The 24760-nt window shown below is 47.8% G+C and overlaps 3 protein-coding genes across 5 annotated transcripts in view; 2 read left to right on the plus strand and 1 right to left on the minus strand.

Moving 5' to 3' along the window:
- Positions 1-2985: 2985 nt before the first annotated feature.
- JCHAIN (joining chain of multimeric IgA and IgM) lies at positions 2986-8269 on the minus strand. The gene is made up of 4 exons (XM_005531731.3): positions 8070-8269; positions 5260-5395; positions 4329-4409; positions 2986-4121 (listed from the first exon to the last, which is right to left on the minus strand). The coding sequence occupies exons 1-4, from the start codon at positions 8131-8133 to the stop codon at positions 3920-3922; spliced, it is 483 nt and encodes a 160-aa protein (XP_005531788.1). The 5' UTR covers positions 8134-8269; the 3' UTR covers positions 2986-3919.
- Positions 8270-10949: 2680 nt separating this feature from the next.
- Positions 10950-13753, plus strand: UTP3 (UTP3 small subunit processome component). Its single transcript, XM_014260365.2, has 2 exons — positions 10950-11090; positions 11879-13753. Exons 1-2 carry the CDS (start codon positions 11076-11078, stop codon positions 13688-13690), a joined length of 1827 nt encoding a protein of 608 aa, XP_014115840.2. The 5' UTR covers positions 10950-11075; the 3' UTR covers positions 13691-13753.
- Positions 10953-24760, plus strand: part of RUFY3 (RUN and FYVE domain containing 3) — a 36706-nt gene continuing 22898 nt past the window's right edge. Inside the window, exons 1-3 of one of the 3 annotated variants that reach the window (XM_014260390.2) lie at positions 10953-11090; positions 16000-16307; positions 16995-17070. In XM_014260390.2, the coding sequence (XP_014115865.1) occupies positions 17046-17070 (25 nt within the window). In that variant the 5' untranslated portion in view covers positions 10953-11090; positions 16000-16307; positions 16995-17045. Of the gene's footprint in view, positions 11091-15999; positions 16308-16994; positions 17071-22568; positions 23218-24760 lie in introns of those variants that run through there. The other 2 variants (XM_014260389.2, XM_014260394.2) reach the window with 2 other exon arrangements.

Here is a 24760-nt window from a genome sequence, read left to right on the forward strand (position 1 = left end):
CCTGTAGCTCTGCAAAATGAAAACATGACAATGCAGGCTCAACTCAACCTAAAAAGCAAAAAAAAAAAAAAAGCTCAGCTTCACATTAAATTACTCCAACACAGTTAGGTCACTGGCTGACTAAAACATAATATTTGCACTTATAAAGAGGAGCAGGCACACTGCTTGAGAAAGGCATGGAGCAAAACAGCCTTACCCACACTCCAGAGTAAAACACTACGTATTTATTACCTCTGCAGGAGCAAGGCTATTACTTTGATTTCTACAAAGGTTATTAACAACATTTGACAAACAAACCAACTCAGTTTCATTACATACAAATAGAGCACAAATAAAACTCATGTTTCTAAACTATTTCTGCTCATGGAATGTTAACAAATGCATTATTAAATAACTAGCACATAAGAGAATATTCACTATAGTGCCTTTAATGAAAAAAAGCAAACTTGACAGGCCTTTCATCAAAGTTCTTTACTTGGGAAGCCACAAAAGTTAGAAGCCTAAACAAATTGACATACAAATTCTATCCTAAATGAAATGAGAAAATTTGCTTTCATAATTAAACTTTAAAGTAACATCCTAAAAACACCCAAAAGCAAACCAACAGTTACCCTTAAACAAACACACCAAAAATCACCCCAACACCATAGTTACTAACCCCCAAAGAAATAAGCTAACTCTTGGTGTGAGCATTTATACCCCAAGCCTGTTGTTGCCTGATTGATCTCATTACCTTTGCTAATTGGGCCAGACATGCTTAAATTCACCTGGAAAAGAGCAGCTGTTTTCTGTTTGGTGATGGTGGGGTTGTGTGAGTGAGCCTAACTTCTAATATTAAGGGAAAACCTGTTACTTTGTCTTCTTCTGTTGCTTTGTGAGCTAAGTAGTACGTTTTCTTTACGTTTGCTTAAGTAATGCGTTAGGCAAAGAATTTATCAAAAGTACTTGTGGTTGTGGTATGGAACAAAAGGTGAGTGTTTTTTCTTGCGTATATTTTGAAGTCGATGTGTGTTTATTAAGCTTTAATTTTCTCTGAGGGTAAGAAGCTGATAGGGAATTTTTGCATTTTATTTGAGTACAAAAGAAAAGCTGGTTTTCTTCATTAAGATATCCTTTTTTGTTTCTATTCAAACCTTCTGAATGTGGGTGTGTCTGTCATCTGGATTATAGAGAACAAGTTTGGAGTTATCTTTTGTTTTTAATTATTTGTTTTTCAGTATGGAATTATTACCTATTGTATATTGGAAGGTTTTCCTTTTGTTTCATAGTTGATACATAGGTTAAATGTGCTGTAAAAGAAGCAAAACAGAGAACCAGCACACTCAAACTTGAAACAATGAGTTGTGTTCTTCAGGCAAATTAGGCTCTATTAAAAACTGAAAAAGGGGGAAAGCTATTATTAAAGTTGCTATTAGGGCACTAAGGTGTTTCTCTGCCCTGTGTTTCTGTATTTTTTCAATCAGTTGTGCAGTAGTTGGGGCTGCAGAGTTCATGGATGGAGTAGAATTGCACATGATGTCAGGTTGGGGCTTTGGAGATGGGCTGCTCTTGGCTTTCTTTCGTTTTTGTTGCAATCAACCCCAGCTTTTTATCCCATCAAGAGCTGTTAAGTTGGAGTTTTTACATTGTTTTGGAGATTTTACTTAGACACATTTAATGTAATTGCCAACAGTTCATTTAAACTCCATCTCAATTCCTGGCCCTTAATGGCTGTGGGGAATTTGTCTTCCTGGACTTAATACTTGTAGTTTTGTAATTGAGAACAGGGTCATTGCTCTTTTCATTTAAAAAATAAAAAGTCTCTAAGTCCAACAGAAATAATTATTTTCAGATCATGACTCATAAATCATTTGCAGATTTGAGACACAGTAAGTGTGTTGCTCAAGGGAACAGGGGGATGTTCCCGTAATGGTTTGAGAAATGCACAGTCACTCACAGCTCTAGGGGGAGAAGAGCAGTCCAGCTGGTGGTGCTGATGTCAGGTATTTGTGTGGAAGCGGAGGCTTTCAGCCTCACCTTTGCTTGCTGCGGCATTCCTTTGCTCGCAACGCAAATGTTGCTTCCTCTGAGAGGAGGAATTGTTGTAAATCATTGTTAAAGGTCGAGCCCAGCACATCTGTGGTAGTAACTGAGTAGCAAAGGCTGGTTTGCAATGATAAACTGGCTTCCTAAAGGCTGCTTGAGTACCCCCAAAATATTAGCTGGGAATGAATACATTTTCCTGTCTTATGAGGATTAAAGTGGTGACAAGGGTAAAAACCCTAAGTTCTTCCTCTCAAGCTGTACTTCATACTGTGGCCCACTAACTTGTAACCTCACAGCATTCTGAGACCATGGAACATCAGGATTATTGAAGATGAAAATGTCTTTGAGATGAATTTTGATGAGTTATACATGCCCACTGCAATATTTCGGCTGCCAAGAGGCTCTTGACTCTTGGTGTTTATTTGAATTGGTTTATTTTTGCCTGATGGAGGGGGTGAAATTATATTTATACAAGTTTGTTTTTCATAATTCTGATATAATATCAGAATAATTTGTATCAATCATTTTTATACCTTTGCTCTTCCAAATTTGGCCCCGCAATATTTTTTTTCTTTAGGACAGACACCTTGCACATGAAAGAATATCCCCCAGACCACCTTATGTAGGGGTGATGAAAACTTCTGATCTGTGGATTGCAATTTCAAGAGTTAATTTAGGTGATGTTTGGATTTTGAGATTCCCATCCTGCACTGCTTGGGAATCAAAGCAGCTCAGTGATGCAGAGCTGATCCTAAAATGATAAACCAGTTCAGCCTCAATCTGTCAGAGGTTCTGCAAGTGCATGGAAATGTTTCTATTCTGGTATTTTGGGAGACCTTGCTTATAAATACAAGCAGTTATTTAGGGAGAGTTTGATTAATTGGGAAGGAGAAAAGAATATGATTATAGGTTTGGCTTCCTTTTATGCATTTTTACAGAATTGGAATAGAACACACAGACTGATGCAGAAAGAAGTTTATTGAATGTTTCACTGACAAAACTACAATTGTGGGAATAGGTTTTTTGCTGTTTCATTACTCCAATTCTGAATGCTGAGCTAGGGTCCTGCTTCAGCAAATGATGTGTTCATAGAATTTTTTTTGGTTTTAAGTGCAAGGTGAGGAACAAGTAAAGAAAATTGAGCCAGTCAATTTTTTTTTGTTTTTTTCACCACTTGAACCAGGAGCAGGGGTGGAAGAAGGCAGCAGTATCAGTAAAGCAGTGGGGAAAGTGAAATGCCCAACATCTCCCAGAAGAGTTGAGTATTCCTGGCACAGTTTAGGGCTTGGCAACTTTGCAAAACACTTCACGGTAGTGGCATCTTTTGGTCTTCTCTGAATCTGAGAGAACTGGAAGCCTGCAGATGTCTAAGGGCTAGAAGGGCCCCTCATCTTTTCTCTCAGCTATGGTTTTACAGCTCTCTTCTAAGGGCATAAATGCTGCTAATGCCATCAAAGGCCTTGTATGAAGGTTGTGCAGAGGCCACTTGAAATTGGTCAGGGGAGAGAAGGGCACAGACACTCCTGCTGATGTCTGTGGCATTCTTGCTGGGGGGAGACACACAGGAGACTGGGCAGGAAGACAGCTTCCCCAGAGCTGTAAATCACTGTAGGTCCCTTGACTTCAGGGGAATGACGGCCTTCTATCTGCTGGGGATCTGGTCTGTGCAGTCTGACACACAACATGGCATTGCAGGGACGTGAGAAGGGAGATGGACAGCCAGGAGCTGCTCTTGGGAGATGGCACAAGTCTGAGTTTGGAGATGGGAAGAAACAAGCTGGGTTACTGGAGGAGCTGGTGTTTGGGGTGCTGCCATCCAGGTTCTGTGGTGCTCCACACACATTACGGTTGGGAATGAGGATGCTCCAAGGCTCTGGCACAGCAGAGAGCCGAGCTACTCGGCCAAGCAGGAGGCTGGTGTCAGAGCTGCTGGAACCTGCTTCACCTGCCCGTGGAACAGGAGTGGCACGGGGGAGCTGTAGCACTGGTTCCTGTCATAGGTGTAGCAGGTCTGTGGCTCCTCGCAGGAGTTGCCCTGCTGGGCCTGGTGGATCGCCCCACCCAGGTCAATTTCTACGGGATCACAATTTTTGCAGCTGGAAGAGATGGAAAACAGAACAAGTGTGAGGAGTTAGATGAAAAGATGCCCCTGGTGAATCCCAAATCTTTCTTGCTCATCTGCACATAGAGCCGGGAGAGTGCTGTGCTTTCTAAGTGCTCCAGGGGAACATCTGGCCTTCTATCTTTTAGAGCTGCTGTGGGTTAAGTCCTGGAAAGTGAAGTTAGGAAATAAAACTACTTACAGTTCGCTCAAGCGGTAGACAAAAGTGGTCCTGAGTGGGGACAGGGGGTCAGAGATGTTCTCCCGAGCCTTCAGGGGGACTCTGCAAAGGTAGGAAGAGAGTCACTCTTGGGAAAACTGCTATATGAAACAGAGTCTGCTCTGTTGTGAGCAGTTCTAAACTCTCATCTTCTTCAGGTTATTTTCATTTTGACCCTTCTCTGAATCAAATCCCAGGGACAGATCTTGGTCCTCTGCACCCTCCAAGGCAACAACCCTCCCCGAGAGGACTGCAGTCATTGATGTAAGTGCCGCTTGCAAAGTGACAGGGCTGAGTGTTAATTTTTGTTCAACTCTGAGCTGGCAGATGCTTGAGGCTGATGGACAGGGATGTTTAATTAGTGGTTCTCCTGTTGTGAGCTCTCCAGTGCTCCTGCAGCTCTGGGCCTAATGCTGGTCCTTGTTTCCCAGAGAGACAAACACTTCTGTGAGGTTTGTGTGAGTGGAGAGAACAGGACCAAGTCCTGCTCTCCAAGTGAGCTCTGTCTCATGAGAGACAGTTTAGGCATTAAATAATATTTTATCAGTTTAGGCATTAACTATTTCCCCAGGCTTTCTGTCTGGTCAGGAAGTCAATCCAGTGTCATGGGCCCAATCTGGTTTCAGGTTAGATCAACTCTAGACAGGTCAATATCTACTTCCCCTGCCTATTGTGTGAAGTTACTACTGGTCTGCCTAAAACATGGAGATGCTTTTTCTCTCTGAAGAGGCAAACATCAGAGAGGCAGAAAAGCACTTAGCAAAGTGAAATACTCAGGGTACCACAGAAAGCAGCCCACGTGAAAAGCTGTTTGCTTCATCAGTGCTGGGACATAAGAAACAATGCAAAGAAAACTCATCTAATGCTGCATCCCCTGCTCACCATCGCTATGAAATACTCGGCTGCTACTTACATGATGCGGATGTTTCTCTCCAGGACTTCTTCATCAGGATTTTCTTTGGAGGGGACAAACCTTGAGGTCACTGTTACACACTGACACTTATTATTGACCAGCACGTACTCCTCATCGATGGGGCTCACTGGATAACCTGCAAGCACAGGATAGGCAATCCCAGAACTGAGAACAAAATCCTTGAAAGCTGTTCTAGCAGATAGCCAGAGGATGAAAATGCCAGCAATGCACCCTCATGGCACCTGGATTGATTTAAGTTTACAGGTATAAGTGAGTCTCTTAGCAAAGATGAGTTCAGCTGTCTTCCTCCTCAGCTCAGTGTGCTGCTCTGTGTAGGGGTGGTGGGACTGGGAAGGACAAGATGAGCAATCTGGACACTGTGGCTGGTGAGGGACAAACATGCAGGGATTGCTGGTAAAATGGGAAGCAAGTCCCAGCCACAGCTGGTGGCTGAAGTGCTCTTTCACTAGGAGTTGGTTATGCAATTCCTCTGTCATGCACCAAGACTTCTCCAGCAGTCCAAACCCCAGGTTGGATCCAGTCTCTAAAAAAATGTCTCTGACCTTGCCAATATGGCACAGGCATTGGTTTTCCTTGAGTGCCATCTTGTCCTTCAGGTTCCTGGGGGAACAGCTGCCAAAAAGCACAGGAGGACCCAGCAAGAGGCAGCCCCCTGACGTGGCAGGGAAAGGCAGGTGGCCCTGATGGTGGTTGTGGTTTGCAGGGAAAACTCCAGTCCTGATTTACCTCTCCAAACTGCTGCTTCTAGCATGCTACTTGATACGAAACTCAGTCAAAGCAGGCTAAAACATGCCAGGTGTCACTCAGAGACTTGTGGGATGTTTCTGATGTTGCACAATGCCGCCTGACTGCAAGTAGATGGATTTGAAAGTTTGTTCTTTGCTGCTGTGTTTTCCCCAATCCTCAGGTCTCTTCACCCATAACAAGCCAGCCTTGCTTTCATGTGTTGTTTTTACATCCCTCTGTGTTATTAAATGCTGCTGAAATCAAGTTCACAGCCATCACTTCGCAGCATCATTTTTGCTACAGAACCTTCAGCCTGCTTAGAAGTGCCAGACCCAGTGATTTTTGTTATATGGGGACAAATTGTGCTCATGTGGATCTCACTTATGGGGACCTGCCTGCTCTGCTTGTCCCTCGGGTAAATCATAGAGAGGAAGAAGAAACAGGCTGAAAAAAGCTGGGTTAATCATGTCTATAAAGGATTTTGGAGTTACTTGGACTTGAAAGCTTTGGTCCTTCCTTTCCCTATAATATCCTGTTCTCATCTGCTTCCAATTCCAGGTTTTCTGAGATTGTTACAGGCACAGTAACTGTGAGAAGGGTACCAATACTGTGTAAAATGATGCCTCTGTGACCCTAGAGTTGACCTGCCGGTTACAAGTGCTGTTTCTGTGGCCTTTGGCAGCGGTATACCTGCTGGATAAGATGGAACTCTCTATGGAGTTGCTAGCTTGGGAAGGAAATCTCTTTCCTAGCCTGTTCTCCAAGCTTCTTCTCTGCCAACTCATCATTCTGCATGAGCTCTTCCCTCTGATGCAGAAGCCTCCCAGAAAAGCTTCTCTAGTCCCTGGCTCCTTGTCTTGGCTCTGTTTTGGGTCAAGGGAACTCTCTGGCTTTTTGTCCATCACACAGCTCTTGCTCTGCTGTCTGTGCTGCGTTCCACATAATGTTATGTGCAGCTCTTTCCAAACCCTTCATCCAAAGCCAATGTTTGAGTCAGATCCTATTGGCTTTCAGGTTGTCCCAAAACATCTCAGAGCAGGCTTTAATTCTAAAATTAGATTAACACAATCTTATGCCTATGCAGGTTTTTCTGACTGCTCTAAAAATACTGCCCTGATTTAATTCCTTGTGTTATGCTCTTGGCTTATGTGTTAAAGTTACTGATGCTCCATCAATTTTTCATTTAAGATTACAATGCTAAAAAAAAAGCTATTTTATCTGCAGTATCTCCACGTGTCACCCAGTGAAGTCCCCTTGGGGAGAAGGTATTTAAATGCAAAATTTTGCTAATGCTGTTCTAAATATCCAAAATTTCCTGGTGCCTGAGTTGCTGGATTAAGCTATTCCCTCCTTCCTCAATACTTGTGGCTGTGTTTTGGACAAAATTTCTCATCTTCCAGTATTGCATTGTCCTTTGATACACTGTGAAGCCCAACAGAATTGCCTGGGGTAGGCAATAAGATGCCCTCCTCGAAAAGCTGCAGCAAATGCAGCAACCATTGGGATGGTTATCCCAGAGCACGGATTCCATCCTGCAGAGCAGATCCACCATGTGCAGCAGCATGGATTCAGACTGTCTAGAGACTCAACACCCACACTAAGAAGTGTGCTGGGAGGACAGGCTGAGCTCAGCTGAAATCAAGAGTTTCCAAGAAATTCAGCGGAGTTAGATGATAAGCTACAGTTTAATCAGAATAAATTGGCTGTAGCTGTATGGCAGGATTAGCAGGAAGATTTTGGAAGCCTTTAGATCTAGCAGGTAAGATCCCTAGGAGTGCAGGAAAACAAGCTCACACATTTGCAGTTTATTGCTTCAGAAACCTGATAAGAAATGGCTAATTATCAAGTCTTAAATTTGGAGCTAGTCATCACTTTATCCTCCAGGCAGCAATTAAAAGCACACTGCTCTGATGCAGAAACACCCTGAGGTGTCCAAGCACCGCTGAAGCATGGCTTCTTGAGCAGGCTTTGAGGTTTGACCTCTGACTGTTAGAATAACTCAGGGTAAATTACACAGAACCTGCCATTGATGTCAACATCCCAGTTTTCCATCTCTCACCTACCTGCCACGAGGACAATCCCCAAGGAGACGGCCAAGGCAGCAGCCAGCGACAAAAAGCTCTTCATCTTGCCTTCCCTTCTTTTGAAGAATGTGAGTGGAGAGCCTGACTCTGCCTATAAGGGCATGTGCAAATTGGTTTCCTAAAATAAACAGCCCAGCCAACACTGGAAAATGTGGCTGGGGACTGAAACCAGGTGTGTTACTGCACCAAAGACCTCAGGCTTTCAGAGGGGAAGGGAGCAGGGGGTTGCGTTTTTATTGTGCTTTTTTCTGTTCTTCACCGACAGGCAACAGAGCTGCTGAGCACAAGGATGTGCAAAACCACCTCAGCCCTGTTGGGACATCTTCCCATCAGGGCTGGTGGAAGGTAACATAGTCCAAGGGCCACAGCTCTGGCTTCTAATTTTGACAAATCAGACTTAAAAATCTGTTGAGTCCTATTAAAAAAAAAAAATTTCAGGCTTCAAAATGAAAATCCTGTTTAGACCAGCTGTGTGCAAACCTGAATTAAGGGCTGGACCTGCCCCCAGAGAGCCTGCAGTCAAAGCAGGAAAGGTGACAGGGCAGGGGTGAAAGAGGTACAGCCACTGCAACTCTCTACTGCACCGAGGAGTTCATCTTCTTGTGAATGGAAAAGGACTCCATGGGATTTGCCATTTACGAGAGGTCCTGAGTCAGGTGCCAGGAAAACCCTGGGGTATTGGGCATGCAGACTTTTCCTGAAGGAGGGTGGTACTGGAGAGGGCCTGGGATATTTTTATGTTTTTTTTGTCCCAGATTTGGGATCATTTGTGTGAGGAGCAAATGCAGCCTATAACGGCCAGAGCTGTCTCTGTAGCATCTGCACGTGTCTTGTACAGATCAAGCCACTTTATAAGGGAAGCCCAAGCTTAGCAAGGACTTGGTTGCTCTTGCCAAGCTTTTTCAAGAGGCTGAATTCTTTTGGCAATGCTGCCAAGCATCCTGGTTCCTGTCACCTTGCAGGATGTCGCACTTTTTCCAGACTCTGCTGACTGGGTCCCTAAGCCTAACCCCAAGCCCCTGGTTGTGTGCCCTGAGCTTTTTCCCCAGCCCAGCAGCTGCATGATGCAATGAGCTTTCAGGTTACATCAGCAGTGCTCATGTGCAGGGGGAGCATAGGACTTGGGGGGGATGGGTCACAGCCAACTGCTTGTAGGGCATTGGGTTCTTCCACAGTTCTTTACAAACCTTCAGTTCTCATTAGGGATCTGTCTCTAGCAGAGAAAAAATGTGGGGTTGTTTCCTTTCCCCATCCCAGAAAGCATTGTTAACAGTTTTAGGCAGCGCTCTCTCTGAGACACAGGGGCAGGACGATCCCTGTGCCCCATTTTTGGCAGGAGGTAAAAAATAAACCTGCCTCACCAGTACCAGTAGGGATGTCTGTCCCAAGTGCTGCTTGTTTTGGTCACCCTTTTTGTAAGAGCTTTTCTAGAATTACACAAGAAGGACAGAGTTCAAGGTAGGATAGAGAACATGCAAGGGAGGCTGGCTCCGATCTGTTTTGCCTAGGTGCACTGACAAAAACATGGCACTGGGAACATGCAAGGAGAGTATTTTCTCTCCTTGAGATGTCAAGGCAGAGACCGAGCAGAATTATATCTGTGTCTTTCTGTTCACTTGGGTGGTTTTCCCTGGCTGCTGGTGCTCAGTGCATCTGGATTTCGGTTGCTAAATCTACACGTGTGTGTACAGTCCCTCGGTTTGGATATGATGACACAAGAGCTATTTTCAGTCCCTTCAGCCACCTGCATGTCTCTGGGGGTTTCTAGCTCTCAAGAGGAAGGTTTGGACTGTTATTTTTATGGACTACCCCCGTTTTAGTGGCTGACTTGTGGAATTTTATCTGGGTGAGCAGATGTTTGGCAATGGGCTGTGTGGGGAGCTGGACTCCCAACCTCCCTGCAGGGCAGAGGCTAGAGGTGGAATGATTGAGAGCTGGAAAAGAAATGGGAACCAGCCCTGTGGTTTCAATCTCTGTTTGCATGTCCTGTGCTTCCAGCTGGCCTTGGACATTCTGAACTAGGATTTTCCAGGTAAGAAGCTAAGTGAAATGAGGCAAAATTATTGTTGCTGTGCTGGGTGAGTTGGACAGCACCAAGGCACAGGGCCTCTCCACCTAACACACCATCCACGAGCAGTCTGCCCTGCGCTTCTCTTTGCTCCTCCTTTCTCACTTGGGAGCCAAGGGAATATTGCATCTAAACAGATCAGCAGCAGTCCCTGATTGTTGTCTTGCAGTGATTCCACAATGCTTACAGCAAACTGGTTTGGCATGAGCAGCTCCTAGTTGACTGGATCAACTAACTCATGCTGGAGATGATCTGCAGCTTCACCAGAAGTGGCTGATGTTTTCACTAAGTCCTGGAGAAGGTTTGAATAGACACTGGTTGTTTCCTGTTCTTGGAAATCAACTTTGGGTTGGGAGACATGTCAATTCCACTTAAATCCAAGAGAGTCCAAGTGGAAGTTAGTATGCAAATTTTTGAAAGGGCAGACTTGGAAAAAAAATAGGACACTTAAGATGTCAAGTTCAGGGACATGAGAAAGGCCTGGGTTTCTCTAAGTCACAGCTGCAAAAGTTACCTCAAATTTTAACCTGGCACTTGGCTGCAGATGTCTCTGCAGGGGTTCACACAAAAAGCCAGGACTGAGCAGGTGACAAGGCTGCTCCTTGTCCCCAAGGACAGTTGTACTTAGTGGCCAAGTATCAAGTGAGGATTTCCACCGAGGTACAGCCAACAAATGTAATGGATGCTGTGTGTCTCCAGTTATTGTCTCCCAAGTTATTGTTGCTCTTTATTCCACAGGCCTGTATCCAGGGAGGTGATAGCTGAAAACTGGCAGGGATGGATTTGGAAAAGTGGTCTGAGGCAAAAACTGTCTTTGTGCAATGAAGTTTTGACCCGGAGGCGACCAGGTGAAGAGGCTGAGTGTATCACCAAGTCAAAACTGAGACCTGCTTGCCATCAGATTGATCAGAATCCAAATGAATCACCCAAAAGTGAGTAAAGCTATGCACCTCACACTGTTTCAGCTAACTTGAATACCTGCTTGACCTGGTTTTTTTGACAAAAAGGTGGACAGGAGCATTTATAAATTTGCCTGCACTTGTTCTGTGGTGAGAAAAAAGCCCCTGCACTTGTATGCAGAAGTGCTCTTGCCAAGACGTCTGCATGCCTAATTTATCAGGCTCTGGGTTTCTCAGCCTGGAGTACACTAATTCTTGTGTCTAATTACTCCGTTCGTGTGGCAGGGCTGCCTGCAGCTCATAAAAGCAGACTGCTTCCCTGTGGCTCGGCATTAATATAATTTTCCCTTGGGAAGGGTGGGAGCTGGTCTGGTGCTCTGTCATGGCTGACAGACAAACAAAAACACAGGATAACGATGCAGAGGCGAGTTAAGTATAAACTGAGTTAAAAGCCCTCCTAGTGAGGGGTCCCTGGGTGTTGAAAAATCCGAATTGTTCCTTTTCTGGCACGGATCCCTTGGCACAAGGGGACAGACTGAAGGAGTGCAGAGGTGATGAAGCAGCAGCTGCCGAGCTGTGCAGCATGAAGCTGCCCCGCAGCCCCAGGAACGGGCCTGGCTCTTGCCGGGAGTTATATCCCTGTAAAACTGCGATTCGGTGATGGGAAAGGCTCGGGAGAGTTCAAGTCTTAAGCTCGGAGGTTTGCAAATACTTGTGCTTCTCTCCGAGCTTGATCTGGTCGTAGGGAACTGAGTACCACGTTTTGGTTACAAGGGCACGGGTGTCAGGGCTTTCCATGTTTTTCTCCTCGTTGCTGTAAGATGACCGGGAAGACAGCAGCTGTACCGGATGAACTTCTAGAGGAAGAAAAAACCCCGAGGAGGAAACAAAAGGCTTTTGGGGTTTTTTTTCCACGTGCCATCACCGCTCTCCCAAAGCAGGCACGGCAGAAACGCCCCCCGCGGCAGGCTGCCCGGGCACTCCCCCTCTCCCGGGGGCGTGAACATTCCCGGGCCCTGGAACAGGAAGGGCTCGGCAGCGAGCGGAAGGGACCCGGCGGAAGGGGAAGCTCGGCAGTGCCTGTGGGAGCCATGCGGACCCGGCGCGGCACCGTCCTGCGGCCGCGGGCCGAGCCCGCCGAGGAGCCCGCCGAGCTGCCCGGGGGCAGCGCCGGCCCCGAGGAACTGGCGGACGATGTGGAGCGATTCCACGAGGAGCAGTTCCACGCCGTGATGGCCGCCCTGGACAGCGGCGACGAGGCCGGGGACAGCGAGGAGGAGGAGGAGGAGGAGGTACTGGGGCTGCAGCTGTCCGAGGAGAGCGAGGAGGAGGAGGATGAGGAGAAGGAGATGCAGGATCGAAATCCCTTTGTGGAGTACAGCGCAGAGGAGGATGAGGATGGAGAAGATGAAGAAGGTGAGGAAGATGAAGATGAAAATGAGCTTGAGGATGAAGAGGGGGACCTGTCCATGGAAAGCGACTTGGAGGAGCGCCATCCGGAAGCCAAGCTCCCCCATGAGCTCTCCTGGGGCCAGCGCAAGCAGCTCTACTATGACACGGACTATGGGACTGATGCCCAGGCCAAGGGCAAGCGGAGCCAGCAAGAAATCGATGCTGAGGAGGAGGAAGAGGAGCAGGAGGCTCAGGTCATCCAGAGACGGTTGGTGCGGGATTTGGGGGAGGATGATTATGGTCTGGATATGATCCAGGGCTATCTGGCTGAGCAGCGGAAAATCCACGATAGCAAGGGGCAGAAAATTGAAAAGGATCTGCAGGCCCTTTCCAAGAAGGAGCAGCTGAAGCTGCTGAAGCAGGAGTCCCCAGAGCTCCTGCAGCTGATGGAGGACTTTGAGGTGAAGCTCATGGAGATCAAGGATGAGTTGCACCCGCTGCTGCTAATGGTCAGAGATGGCACTATCCCCCAGGGGAAGGGCAGTCGCTATTTGCAGACCAAGTATCACCTGTACCTGAACTACTGTGCCAATATCAGCTTCTATCTGGTTTTGAAGTCCAAGAGGATGCCGGTTCATAGTCACCCGGTCATCGAACGGCTGGTGGCGTACAGAAATCTCATCAATGACCTCGCCGTTATAGACCAAAGGCTTTCCCCACAGGTCCGTATGCTTCTGAGGAACTACTATGACAAGAAGGAACAGAAGCAACGGAAGGAAAACAAGTTTTCAGTGTTTCTCACCATGGATGGCAACAGAAGCAAACCAAAACATGCCTCTGCACCTGTTAATGGCCAGGCTGCTGCTGCTGCTTCATCGTCGGACGAGTCGGAGCTGGATGAGGAGGCTGCCCTAAAATACTACAAGATGATGGAGGAGAAGCTGGCACTCAAGAGGAAGAGACGTGGAGACAAAGACGCGCTTGAAGAAGCAGCGGTGTCGGAAGGAGAGGATCCCAGTAAAAAGAGAGGGGTGACCTATCAGATGATCAAGAACAAAGGCCTCACGCCCAAAAGGAGGAAGATCGATCGCAACCCCCGGGTCAAGCATCGGGAGAAGTTCCGGCGAGCCAAAATCCGCCGCAAGGGTCAGGTCCGCGAAGTCCGGAGGGAGCTGCACAGATATGCCGGGGAACTGTCTGGCATTCGGGCCGGGGTTAAGAAGAGCAGGAAGCTGAAGTGATAGTTATATTTTTGTAAGAGCTGCGAGGAGCAGTACTGAGTCCAATAAAAATTTTATACGTCATGTTGTGGGGTTTATTCTTCAGGAAAGTGGAGGTGGGGTGGTATTTCGTTTTTCTTTTTCAGAGGGTTCTTTGTAGAAGGTGCCATCTCTGAGTGGCACAGGGCCCCTTACCACACCTCACACATGTATGAGGGTGTTTTCCTCTGTTGTGATGCTGTCGTGTTTCCCTAAACAGGAAGCCTCCAGAGATTGTGAGGAATGTATCAGGCAAAGGGAATTAAATGGGCTATGTGGGACTGATGGGGAGATGGGATTGGATGGATGGACCTCTCGAGGGTGGCTTGAGAAAGAGGTTCAGCAGCGGTCACTTGCCTGCTGTTTTGCTGTCTTGTCCTGGTCCATCCTGTTCCTGTGTTGAGCTGCAGAGACCTGGTTCATTAATAGTAGTTAATTTTTGTTCTGATGAACACCTTTCTTAGCTCTTAAATGTAGTTTAAGATATGTAAATATCTTAAACTACTTTTAAATTACTTAATCCCATGTGGTCTGAAATACTGTTTCCCTTCCTGAATTCAGCGAAGCAAAGCAAGGACTTGTCTGGATTTTATAACCATATATGTGATAAACATATTAACTTCTCCTGTGATAAATGTTCAATGTTGTCTGCTGCTACAGAACTAAGCATTGCTGCAGGACCACCTTAGAGATGGGTAATGCTTTAAGTCTCCTGTAGGCAGGTGAACTGTGAGGATGTTGTGATTACTTCCATGCCTTTTGGTGAGTAAATGCATTTTCACCCCACGCTGAAATGCTTGCCAGGAAGTGACTCTGAGCGGCCAGTTGCAATCTGAGCTGTGGAAGAGGAACGAGTGATTATTTTTCTGAAGTTTAACAAAAACTGTCTCAAGTAGAACCTGGACTTGGATCTGAGACAGGTTTCAGGGAGCCCGTGCCTTGGTTTGTGTACCATACCATCTGAAAGGTATCAGTTTTCCATATGAAATTACTTCGGGAGGAGAATTGCTTTATTTAGTGACGTGATTGTGTATCATGGGGGTGTTGTGTGTGTGTGTGTGTGATGGTCTTGGGGGAAGCCAAGAGACAAGTGTGTGCTCTTGATCCTGTGACAGGCCAGGTTCTGTAATACAAGCATGTAGGTGCTCTGTTTGTGCTGTGCAGGTGAAATGCACTTTGATGGGTGTCCTGTGTAAACCTTAACACCCCAGGCCTCCTTCTGCCAGGAACATGCTGTTCACTGCTGGCTGGAGAGTATTTTGGTCATGTCTGTTGGTCAGGCTGTTTGTTGAAGGGAGAGGTAGGAACACAATAAGCTTAAGCTGGACAGGTGGGAACAGTTCTGTCTCAGGTGCACTGAACAGATCTCCTTACATCTGTGCTTACTCCCCTGCCCTTACTATAAGCAAGTGTTGGCTGCTCCTTCTTCCCAGGGGGAAGGGTCCCAGCCTTGCTGAGGAGGGGAGCAGAATTTTCCCACCTTTAACTCTCCACTGGGATCACAATTGGAGACTGCTGCTGATAATGCTGAGCTATGCTCTGGAAGCCTTGCCCGGAGGTCAGTAAGGGGTAAGATGCTGGGCAAAAAAGCAGCTTAGGTGCTTTATCTGGGAAGGGATGGTATTGTGTAACAGGCATGGGGTGTGGAAAATACACAGCAGAGATGCTCCCTCATCTCATGGCTACACAACTGGCTTGAGCACGTTTCACACTTGATGCAAAAATGAAGGGCTAGCGGTCTTCCATGGATTTGGCTTTGTGCTTCCTTGGAAAGCTCAGAGCAGCTGGCAAGCAAAATTCTGGAGACTTCTATCTGAGCAGTAAATAAAGGAAATAACAAATTGATGTCCCATGACAGACGCCTCCCCCAGAAACTCTGGGATTAGGCTGAAGGCCAGAAGGAACACGGCGTGTCAGCAGCCCGGCCCTGCCTGCCTGCAGATGGCACAGCACAGCTCCTGGGTTAATGAAGATTAACCAGGCATTATGTCCACTTGATTAGTTCAGAGATTGGACCAAGCCATCAACATAATTCCCTTACGCTTTTATGTATGGCTGATGATGGGAATGGTGTGATTATCAATGCTGTGTGAGCAGGGGATGCTGTACAGTGTCTCTAAGAAATACTTGGAGTAATGTTTTGTGCTGAAGGGAAAATTGTGGTGGTGAACAGGTTTTGAAAATCCCTATGAAAATGGATATGTGAAATCAAGCAAGGACCACAGGTGATGGGGAAAAGAAGCAAGGAGTGGATCAAAGTCCTGGTTAATGTTGCTTTTTCCCTTTTCCAGTGCTGCTTGTGGAGAAGGTGCTGACATTGCCAAGAAATGCTTCAGCCATGAGATGGCACTTGTCCTTGCCAGGGTCCTGCTTGGAGAGGACAGGCAGCCTCAGCAGCACCTAAAGCAGGTGGAGACTCACCTCAGGGAACAGCTTTGTCTCACCTCCATCACGCTCACGGTAGTGGAAGAACTGCCCTGGGTCCTTTCCACCCGCTCGCTGTGAGTGCAGTAATCCAAGGGACAGTCAGTCCTGCCCACACCTGCACATAAATGATTCCCATTTCAACTGACACAGGCCAAGTGTAGTAAGCTCCAAGGTATGAGCTATTCTTTTGTTTTTCTGCACTTGGAAGACATAATCCTTGGGGGGTGATGAGCATCCAGAGGAAGCCTGGTTGCCTTTGGAAGCTTGGGCAGAAAAGTACAGTGGCAGAGAGGGCGGCAATGCTTTCTGCACCACAACCTGAAATTTCGGTTTACAGGGCCAGGAAAATACATTGACTAACTCACATGGAAATACATTTGCTGCTGCCTTAGCTTTTGTCAAGGTTTTCCTAGCTGTGTTCCATAATATTCCATCACACGCAGTCTGGGCTTTGTTTTACTCTTGTTAGCACATAGAAATTCAAACATTCAGCTGTGAGATTTGTAAAGTGGATTAAAGCATCGGTTCAATTAGTTGCAACATGTTGCTTGACATGGGGCAGCGCTGGAAAATCAGTCTCTAGCAATCAGTAACCTTTACAGCCTTGCTTTTGCAATTCTAATGTGAGATTTAAAAAAAAAGCAGCAACGTGTTTCAGCTTAACCCAAGTGCACGGAAGGCAGGGCATTCTTTAAACACTGGCAGATTTATGTGCTTTCTGCCTACTGACAACCCCACAGTCCACGTTAATTGCCTTGTCTTCTGAAAGAATCTGCCGAGTGAAATTCCCAGTAGTACGCTGTATTTTGCAGTTGTAATAGGAAAGAATATACTTGGACTTTGTCCCCTTTTGTCCCAGGATCTCAAAACGCTGCTGTCCGTGAGCTCTCACGCCGGAGGGAGGCAGGAGATGGTGCCCCGGCTCCGTTTGCCAGGTAAGAGCCCCTGCACCATGAGAGGGCGGCGGCTCTGGGGGTGCTTGTCCGCTGCCGTGCCCCCCGGGCCGGGCCGAGCCGCTCCCCGGCGGTGCGGGGGGAGCCCCCGCGGGCGGGGGCGGCCGCGGCGCCCCCGGGCGGGGGGGGGGGGGGGGCCGGGGGGGCGAGGGGGGGGGGGGGGGGGGCAGCGCGGCCGCCGCCGCCGCTGCCGGCGGAAAGTTCCCGGGACGGGGCCGAAGCGGAGCTGCCCCCCGGCATGGAGCGGCGGCCCGAGCCCGGGGAGGCGGCGGTGGCGGAGGAGGAGGCGCGCCCTGCCTCGCCGCCGTTCTTCCTTCTCTACCCCGGCCATGGAGGCGGCGCCGCGGCCGCGCCGCCCGGGCTGTGGGGACCCCCGGCGCCCCGCGGCGGGGCCGAGCTGCCCCTGCTCGTGCTGAGCTACCCGGGGCCGCACGGAGCCCGTGAGTACCGCGGGGCTGCTCCCGGGCCGGGAGCCTCCCTCGGGGCGGGGCGGGCGGCGGGCCGGGGATCCCTGGGCGCCGTTCCGCCGCCGGGGTGCCCCTGGCCCGAGCGCTCCGGGCGGGGGACGCGCCGGGCTCGGGGCACCCGCTCCGGAGCTGCCCCTGCCCCTCGGGGCTGCGGGGGGACGCGGGAGCCCCGGCCGTGGGAAGGGCGGCAGGAGGTTGGGGGGCGGGGGTGGCAGCCGTGCTGGGCCAGCAGCTCAGCGAAACCAGCCCCACGCATACACAGAGCCCTTCCAGGAGAATCGATGCCGCCCTTGCAAATCCAACAGGCTGTCCTGGACGCGGGGTGTACTTTAGGGGCTGGGGAACCCCCGCTCGGGCTTCCTCCTGGTGTTGGTGCCGAGCACAAATCCGAGGCGAGGGCACTGCACGCTGGAGACCTGAAGAGGCTGAAGTGCATCGCTGTGTGGAGCGCGTTGGTTGGCAAATAGCGTTCTCCTTCCTGAGATTCGTTATGATGTTCTTGTGGTGTATTTGCGGAAGCTGGAGTACTCTGAATACTTGGGTGTGTTTTAAAATCAAATACGAAGTACACGCATGGGTGCATGTATAAGAGTTGTCTCTCCCATCCACCCTAAAAATAACCGGCAGCTTCATCCTCTGGGCTGGTGCCAGTGTGTGACTGAGCTTCTGGCCTTTGCTTTGTCACCTCCTGTCCCAGGTGAGCATTCACTCACTCAGGAGCTGATTTGTTTGGACTGGGTATCTGTTTTTTCTCTCCTTTGGAAGCTGATGTACTTGAAGGCATTACTCAGCAGAGCAAGAACCAGTGAGGTAAGAAGTCCATCTCTGTAATGCCAAGAGGAGGTGAAATACCCTGACTTTGCTCTGAGCTCTGTGAAAGACTCTCTGTGACTGCCAACTTACGTCCAAAGTCCCTCTCTGCTAAATTGTTGTTTGAAACGACAGGCCCCTGTCAAAACCTTCAGTTTTACTTGTCATTTTTTCCTAGTCAGGAGATCTTTACCCATAGTAAACCCTGTGATGTGCATGCGAGGGATTGAGCTACTTCTCAGTAGAGAAAACAGAAAGATATAAAAGAAGAGGTGAAGAAAAATTTTTCATCTTAGCTTCTCAAACTTTGTGAAAAGCTCTTACCTGGGTGTGGGGGAACCGGAGCATTGAGATGAGCACATTTGTGCACAAGTACTTAGTGGAGAAGCTCAGTGGCTGAGCAATGCTTTTTCCTGTGTCAGCTTTCTTCTGCAGCGATTGTTCACATAAGCTTTGTGAAAACCCTCTACAAGATGCATATAAAAGTTGCCTTGTTTTTGTGAGCCGTGGAGGTGGAGCTGCCTGTGCAGTACCGTGTGTCACAGCTTGCTCAGGGACTGACTGGTGCAGTGCTAGCAGTGGCTGGAGGGAACAGGAATCAGCATCTATTTGCATGGTGTCTTAGTCTCTATTTCCTCTGGGGCAAACTGTCAGTAAATCACTTTTCCCCACTATCTTTTTTCTTATTCCGTTTTTTTCTGGTTCTCACATTTCTAAGAGCATCTTTCATTTGTTCCCACAGAGCAGCAGGAGCAGTTCTGTTGTGAAGTCTTAGGTGTTACAGGGAGGCAATAGCCACTACACCAAAAAGTCAGTATTTCACAATATTTTGGAGGTTTATTTCAAGTCTTTTTTTTTTTTCCCTGTTAAAACCCAATCCTTGAACTATTCTGTTATATTCTCAGCTGATTCCAAACATGAGGTGAACACCTGAGCTGCTTAGGGAAGGAGTTTGCAAAAGTTTGTCATGGCAGCAGCATCCGCTTACCTGTTACAGGTGGTTCCAGACAGATGGAACAAGATGCTGTACTTAAACATGCTGACCTGCATTTAAAACACAATGAAAGTAACTTGATTAGGCTGCCCTTAAAAAAAACCCAAACCATAAACCAAACCCCAAACCTTTCCTTCTTCTCTCTGAAAGCCTAGCCAATACCATGATACTTGAAGTAGACTTTTCCTTCCCTTTCCTTCAGTTATGAGAGTTCAATCCTTAAATAAGATGTCCGTGTTTCACGGTAGGTACAGAAAAACTTGTCACTTGTTAATGAAGAAATTGCTCCTGATTTTTGGGTTGTTAAGCTTCCTCTTGCTGATTCCTGTTTGAGCTTGCAGGGTTTGGGAGTAGCTGGTATTTGAGGTAATGTGCATATCTGTGCTGGCAGAGGAGTCAGAAGCTGACTTTGCCGTGTAGATGCTGTGTTGCTAATTTTATCTTTTTAGATTACATTCTGTGTCAGAGATGGCTTTGTCCTTTTTGCTTTGCAGTCTCAATGCAGCGAGGGGGAAAACTTTCTCCTAAACATGGAAACATAAATTGCTTACATGCTTTGAAAATAAAAGTACACCCAAAGATGCTCCCTGGAGTCCTAAGGGTGGCTTGGAAATTTGTTTGGATTTATTTATGTAGATAATTCAAATTAATTCATCTTTGAAACTCAAAATACTTTGCAGTACAGCTGTACACCACTCCCAAATATTGGTGACTGAGTGCTTGGTGTTCGGTCTTAAAATTCCAATGCAGTCAGTGGGTGATTCTTTCATCTTAAAAATGTTTTGGCAGAACCCTACTATGTTTTGCAGCCTAGCCAAAGCCTCTGAGAACTTGTGCCAAAGTGTAGCTCCCAGGATGATTTGTAGGACCAGTCAAGGTAGTCTGACTGGTTTGACATGGAGAAAGTGGTTCATCCTGCACAACCTCCTCCGCATTTATCCATGATTTGGGTTTTCCTGTGTCCATGACCATCCTGGAACCCTGATGGAGCCCTATCAGATGCTCTTGAGTTGCCTGGTTGAGTTGTATGCAAGGTTTTATGAAAATACAAATATTTGATATCTTCATGAGATGCTTAGTTGCTTTTATCACTTTGGGGTACAGGATGGGGATAAGGGAAGGTTTGTCTTGTGGTTTTCAGGTGGTGATTAAAAGGTCACAAGTCAGTAAATTAAACAATAAATTAAACAAATTTTTTTTTTGCTTATTTTTTTTTGGTTTTGGAACTAAGTCAAAGTTAAAGAACATTTTCCAAGTACTTCCAGTATCCCTATGGAGTATTTGCAGCAGGATCATTGCATAAAGGAGCCTGAAAATAGAACTCAGCTGGAGGGGAATTACTGGCTTCTGTTATTTCTGCATGTTAAAAGCAAACCAATGGAAGCTGAATGGTTCCTAATTTTTTTAGAAGACCTTGCCTGTGATCCTGATGTGCAGGGCACTTGTCTTGAGTTCAGCTGAAGACCTGTGTTGTGAAATGGGAGCTGCAGGGCTACGCCCAGTATCATTAGTGTTTTTAATTGCTTCAAAAACAGAGAAATGAAACTGTCCATTAATGAGATCTGTTGGATAATAGCTTGAGCAATAGCTTATGGTACTTTGATTCTAAAGGGTTTGTTTTGACTGTGTGCTGTGTGTGCTGTTTGTTTAGACCCTGTCCAAGGGTTAGCCGGGGCCAGCAGCTGTTCTGTAGCAGCTGGGACACGGCCACTTCGACTGTGTTGAGAATTTGGGGTGGTGCGATGTGGATGCTGCAACTAGAGGCTGTGATTGCTGAAAGGGTGTATAAATATGAGTTAAGATGCTGTCAGCACGATTTATAAACTCTGTTCTCTTGGAGAGAAGAAACAGTAGTAATTCCTGTTTTCTGTGGAATAATTGTGTCGCTGTCAGAAGGGGCTGCGTGGTGCTTGGTTGGGTTTGGCCTAATGGGGAAAGAGTTGCTGAGTCAAAATGTGCTGCACTGAGCAGGAAGTTTTCACTGAAAGCAACTGCTTCCTCTTGCCAGTCAGAAATAGCAGCTCCTAATCCCTTTTCCCAGTTTCGTGAGGCTTTTCCATGACGGGTACCATTTTTTTCCGAAGGCTGTATGCATTGGCGTGCTGAATTCTGTATCCAGAAATCTGTTTTGGCATTTCACATCCTTAAGAAGCATATGTACATCCTTTTGACTATTTCTTAGGGAGAAAAAAAGCAGGAAGAATAATCAAGGTTCTGTATGTGGGGCACATGTTCTTATCAAAATATTGTTCTGGTGACGGCCTTCTCCAAGGCTGACTGTCCATCCATTTCAGATGGATGTTGTACATCTCTCCTCAAATCTACTGGAGCCACACAGGAATGAAGTCAGATAAGGTAATTTACTGGTGCCTGATAGCATCACTAAAGTGGGTGGTTGGCACTATGGTGACCTTGGGAATGAGAAACCTGTCTGGTGATGTGGGACCTCTTGTCCCCCAGCAGCAGGACCCTGTGGGCTGAGGACACAGGTGAGGTTCAGCCAGCCAGGAAGGGACAGGGAATGCAGTGCTGCTAATGTAAAATACTATGATTATATTATTGTTGAGAGCTTGAAAGTCCATTTCTCTCCCTGCTGAGAGACAAGATTTCTTTGTCAGCCTCACCTGAGCAGTCCAATTTTCGGGGGAGATTTTTCAAGTATGAGATTGGGTCACAGTGTTTGTGGTGTTCTCCTTTATTGTCCTTCCATGTGCACATGCCCTGCTGACAGAGCTTCATCCTCAGTCGCTGGAGAGCTTCGAGCCAGATCATTTTTCCCTTGCCATTACTCTGACACAATAAATCCGTCGTAATGTTTTTTTATACATGGGAAATTTCAGCTCCAAGGCGCCCCCTGAGAAGGTGGAACAGCGAATAAACCCCAACCCATCTCCCGTGAAAACAAAGGTGCCGATTGAATTCCTGTAGCGGCACGCAGGGATGCGAGCGGAATACAAATGCGGCTTTGTATTGCTGGAGCTGCTCCTTTGTATTCGGGGGCGATGGTTGGGGGTGCGGCGGTGCCGTGCCCGCTCCCCGGCGGGCTGGCACAGCGCTGTGCCGAGGAGCGCCTGACTGCCGGCCCCGCATCGGCAGCGTCTCGGCAGCATCCTGGGAATCGCAGGCGATCACATGAGCCTGGATTTCCAGCTCAGTTCATTAGTCAGCCATTTTGGTCGCCACCCTGCTCCCTGCGCACAGCCAATCCCGGCGGCACTCGCTGCCCGGGCTGCGCCGGGAGAGGCGAGCAGCGCTCGCATCTCGGCACACCGGGGCTCTGCCTCTCCGCTCGTCCTTTGTTTTTTTCCTGGGGTCATCACCAGAGCAAGACGTTCTTTTTTGATTCTGCTGCCTTTTTTTTTTTTTTTTTTCTTTTTCTATTTTTTACTTGTTTTTCCCTGCTGCCTCTGGTGCAGAAGCCGGCTTTTCTGTGGATGCTGAGGATCAGTAGCCTCTAGCATAGCTGGAGACGACGGCAGTCGGTGGAAAGGAGGGAGGCAGAGCTAAGCGGGAAGGAGCAGCGTTTTTACCTTGCTTGATCTATGAAAAGGCCAGAGCAGCCTCTGTGATCCTGAGCAATCTGTCCTTTAATCGCAAGGTATTTCCGATTTTCTTCTTCAGAAAGCTTTTGTTTTTAGTCCTTATTTTGCCCCCGTTGTTGTTGTACCAGCTGAGTCATCATGTCTGCTCTGACGCCTCAAAGCGACATGCCAACCCCCACCACAGACAAGATCACTCAGGCTGCCATGGAGACCATCTATCTTTGCAAATTCCGCGTGTCCATGGACGGAGAGTGGCTGTGCTTGCGTGAGCTGGATGACATCTCGCTGACACCCGACCCCGAGCCTACCCACGAAGGTACGGTCCGGCCGTGCCCCGGGAGCCCCGGGCCGGCATTGTTCCGTCCGCCGCTGCACGGCTGGGGAGGGGGCGGCTCCAGGAGCTCGTGGCCCTCCTGCAGAGCCTGGGCACAGCACCGAGCCCGATCGCTGCTTCACATTGCCCTCCGAGTTCCTAACGAAGCCCTTTAAGGCACATCGGTGATGAATTATCCTTTTAGCCGTAGCAGGTTTGTGTATCTCAGGAAGGAAGAGAAGCGGGATGTGTGATCAGGGAGAAGATGTAATGGTGATTCTGCCCTTAAACCGGGGCTGATGGCTCTGCTAGTGAGCTGCCAGCTGGTCCCGGGGGAGCAGCGCCCCAGCGTGTGCCTGGTCGTGGGGAGTTGTTGGAAAGCCCCAGCGATTACGCAGCGATGCCCACTGTCAGGTGACGATGCCATCACGGTGGCCCAGCTCGCCTCTGCTGTTTGTCGTGTCTTGGGAGCCTGGAACGTGGGGATGGATGTGGCACATCTCGCTTTCCCCTGGAAAAAGGATTTGTCGTTTGGGTTGGTGAACAGCTTAATAGCAGGACGAGGATTGAATGCTCTGAGAGTACTAAAAAGCGTGAGGGGACATATGTGCAGTGCTCTGCCGATAAACAAGCGGGGAAGAGGGAGAGGTGATGAGTTTCTGCAGGTGCTGAGGTTCTAAGTGCCCTTGCTGGATGCACCTTTTGGTTTTAGAGTGAGGAGGGCCCAGCTTCTCATGCCTGCCCCTTTTCCAGTAACTCCTGAAATGCCACTCCACCTTGTCTGGCTTGACCCGTTTGATGCTGCCTGGTTAAGTCAGCAGTCTCTTACATTGTCTTGCTGAATGAGGGTGGTGAAATTGTGGTGGGGATTTAAGCTTTAAAATAAATTTCCAGGGGATAATTTAATTTCCATTTGACAGCTGCTTTCAGTGACAGTAGCCCTTGGGTTTGGATTTGGCTTGCCAAGTACTTAGTCACGCAGTGGGATACCAGACAGAGGTTTCAAAAGGAGGAATTTAACATTCCCTCTGAAGTGTATCCCAGGGCTTCGGGGAGGTGAGGACAGGGTGAGCAGGAATTCAGCTGTCTTCCAGTTCCTGTGTTCTTGTGTGTGACACTGAGACCTTCCTTGGTTTACTCCAGTGTTTTTCAAGGTGTAATTACGGTCACTCTCCGGTGAATACCAGAGAGGGGTTAGAAAACAGCATTTGCTCATTTCTTTACCATATTATTTAATTCATATGTCAAAAATAAATGCAAAATAGCAAAGCCATAACAACCTCCCAGGAGATCTTTCCGCATGTGTAAATTAAGGCTGCTCACTGGTTGTTTGGGAGGTGTATTTGGATCCAAGTGTATTTGGAGCAGAGAAGGTCAGGAAAAGCGTTGACAATAGGAAAGCTGACACAGCTGTATCCCAGCCTTGGGTCTGCTGCTACTGCATCAGCACTGCTGCTGTGTCTGCAGGCTGTGCACAGGTCCGGGGGACAGGAGTGTGGGCTTGTGGCCCTGGGAGTGTCTCCATTAAAAAAAACCGAACTGATGT

The sequence above is a fragment of the Pseudopodoces humilis genome, chromosome 6 (assembly GCF_049639895.1).
Source record: "Pseudopodoces humilis isolate 2021_Gansu_Grassland_sample_001 chromosome 6, ASM4963989v1, whole genome shotgun sequence".
Taxonomy (NCBI): Eukaryota; Metazoa; Chordata; class Aves; order Passeriformes; family Paridae; genus Pseudopodoces; species Pseudopodoces humilis.

Bases quoted from the DNA above. Each gene is read 5' to 3' on its own strand.
- JCHAIN (XM_005531731.3), bottom strand. From the start codon at position 8,133: ATGAAGAGCTTTTTGTCGCTGGCTGCTGCCTTGGCCGTCTCCTTGGGG. The intron at 5,396-8,069 runs GTAGGTGAGAGA...CTGTGCTTGCAG, and splicing joins GGGGATTGTCCTCGTGGCAG to GTTATCCAGTGAGCCCCATC. The intron at 4,122-4,328 runs GTAAGTAGTTTT...CATCTCTTCCAG, and splicing joins GTCTACCGCTTGAGCGAACT to CTGCAAAAATTGTGATCCCG.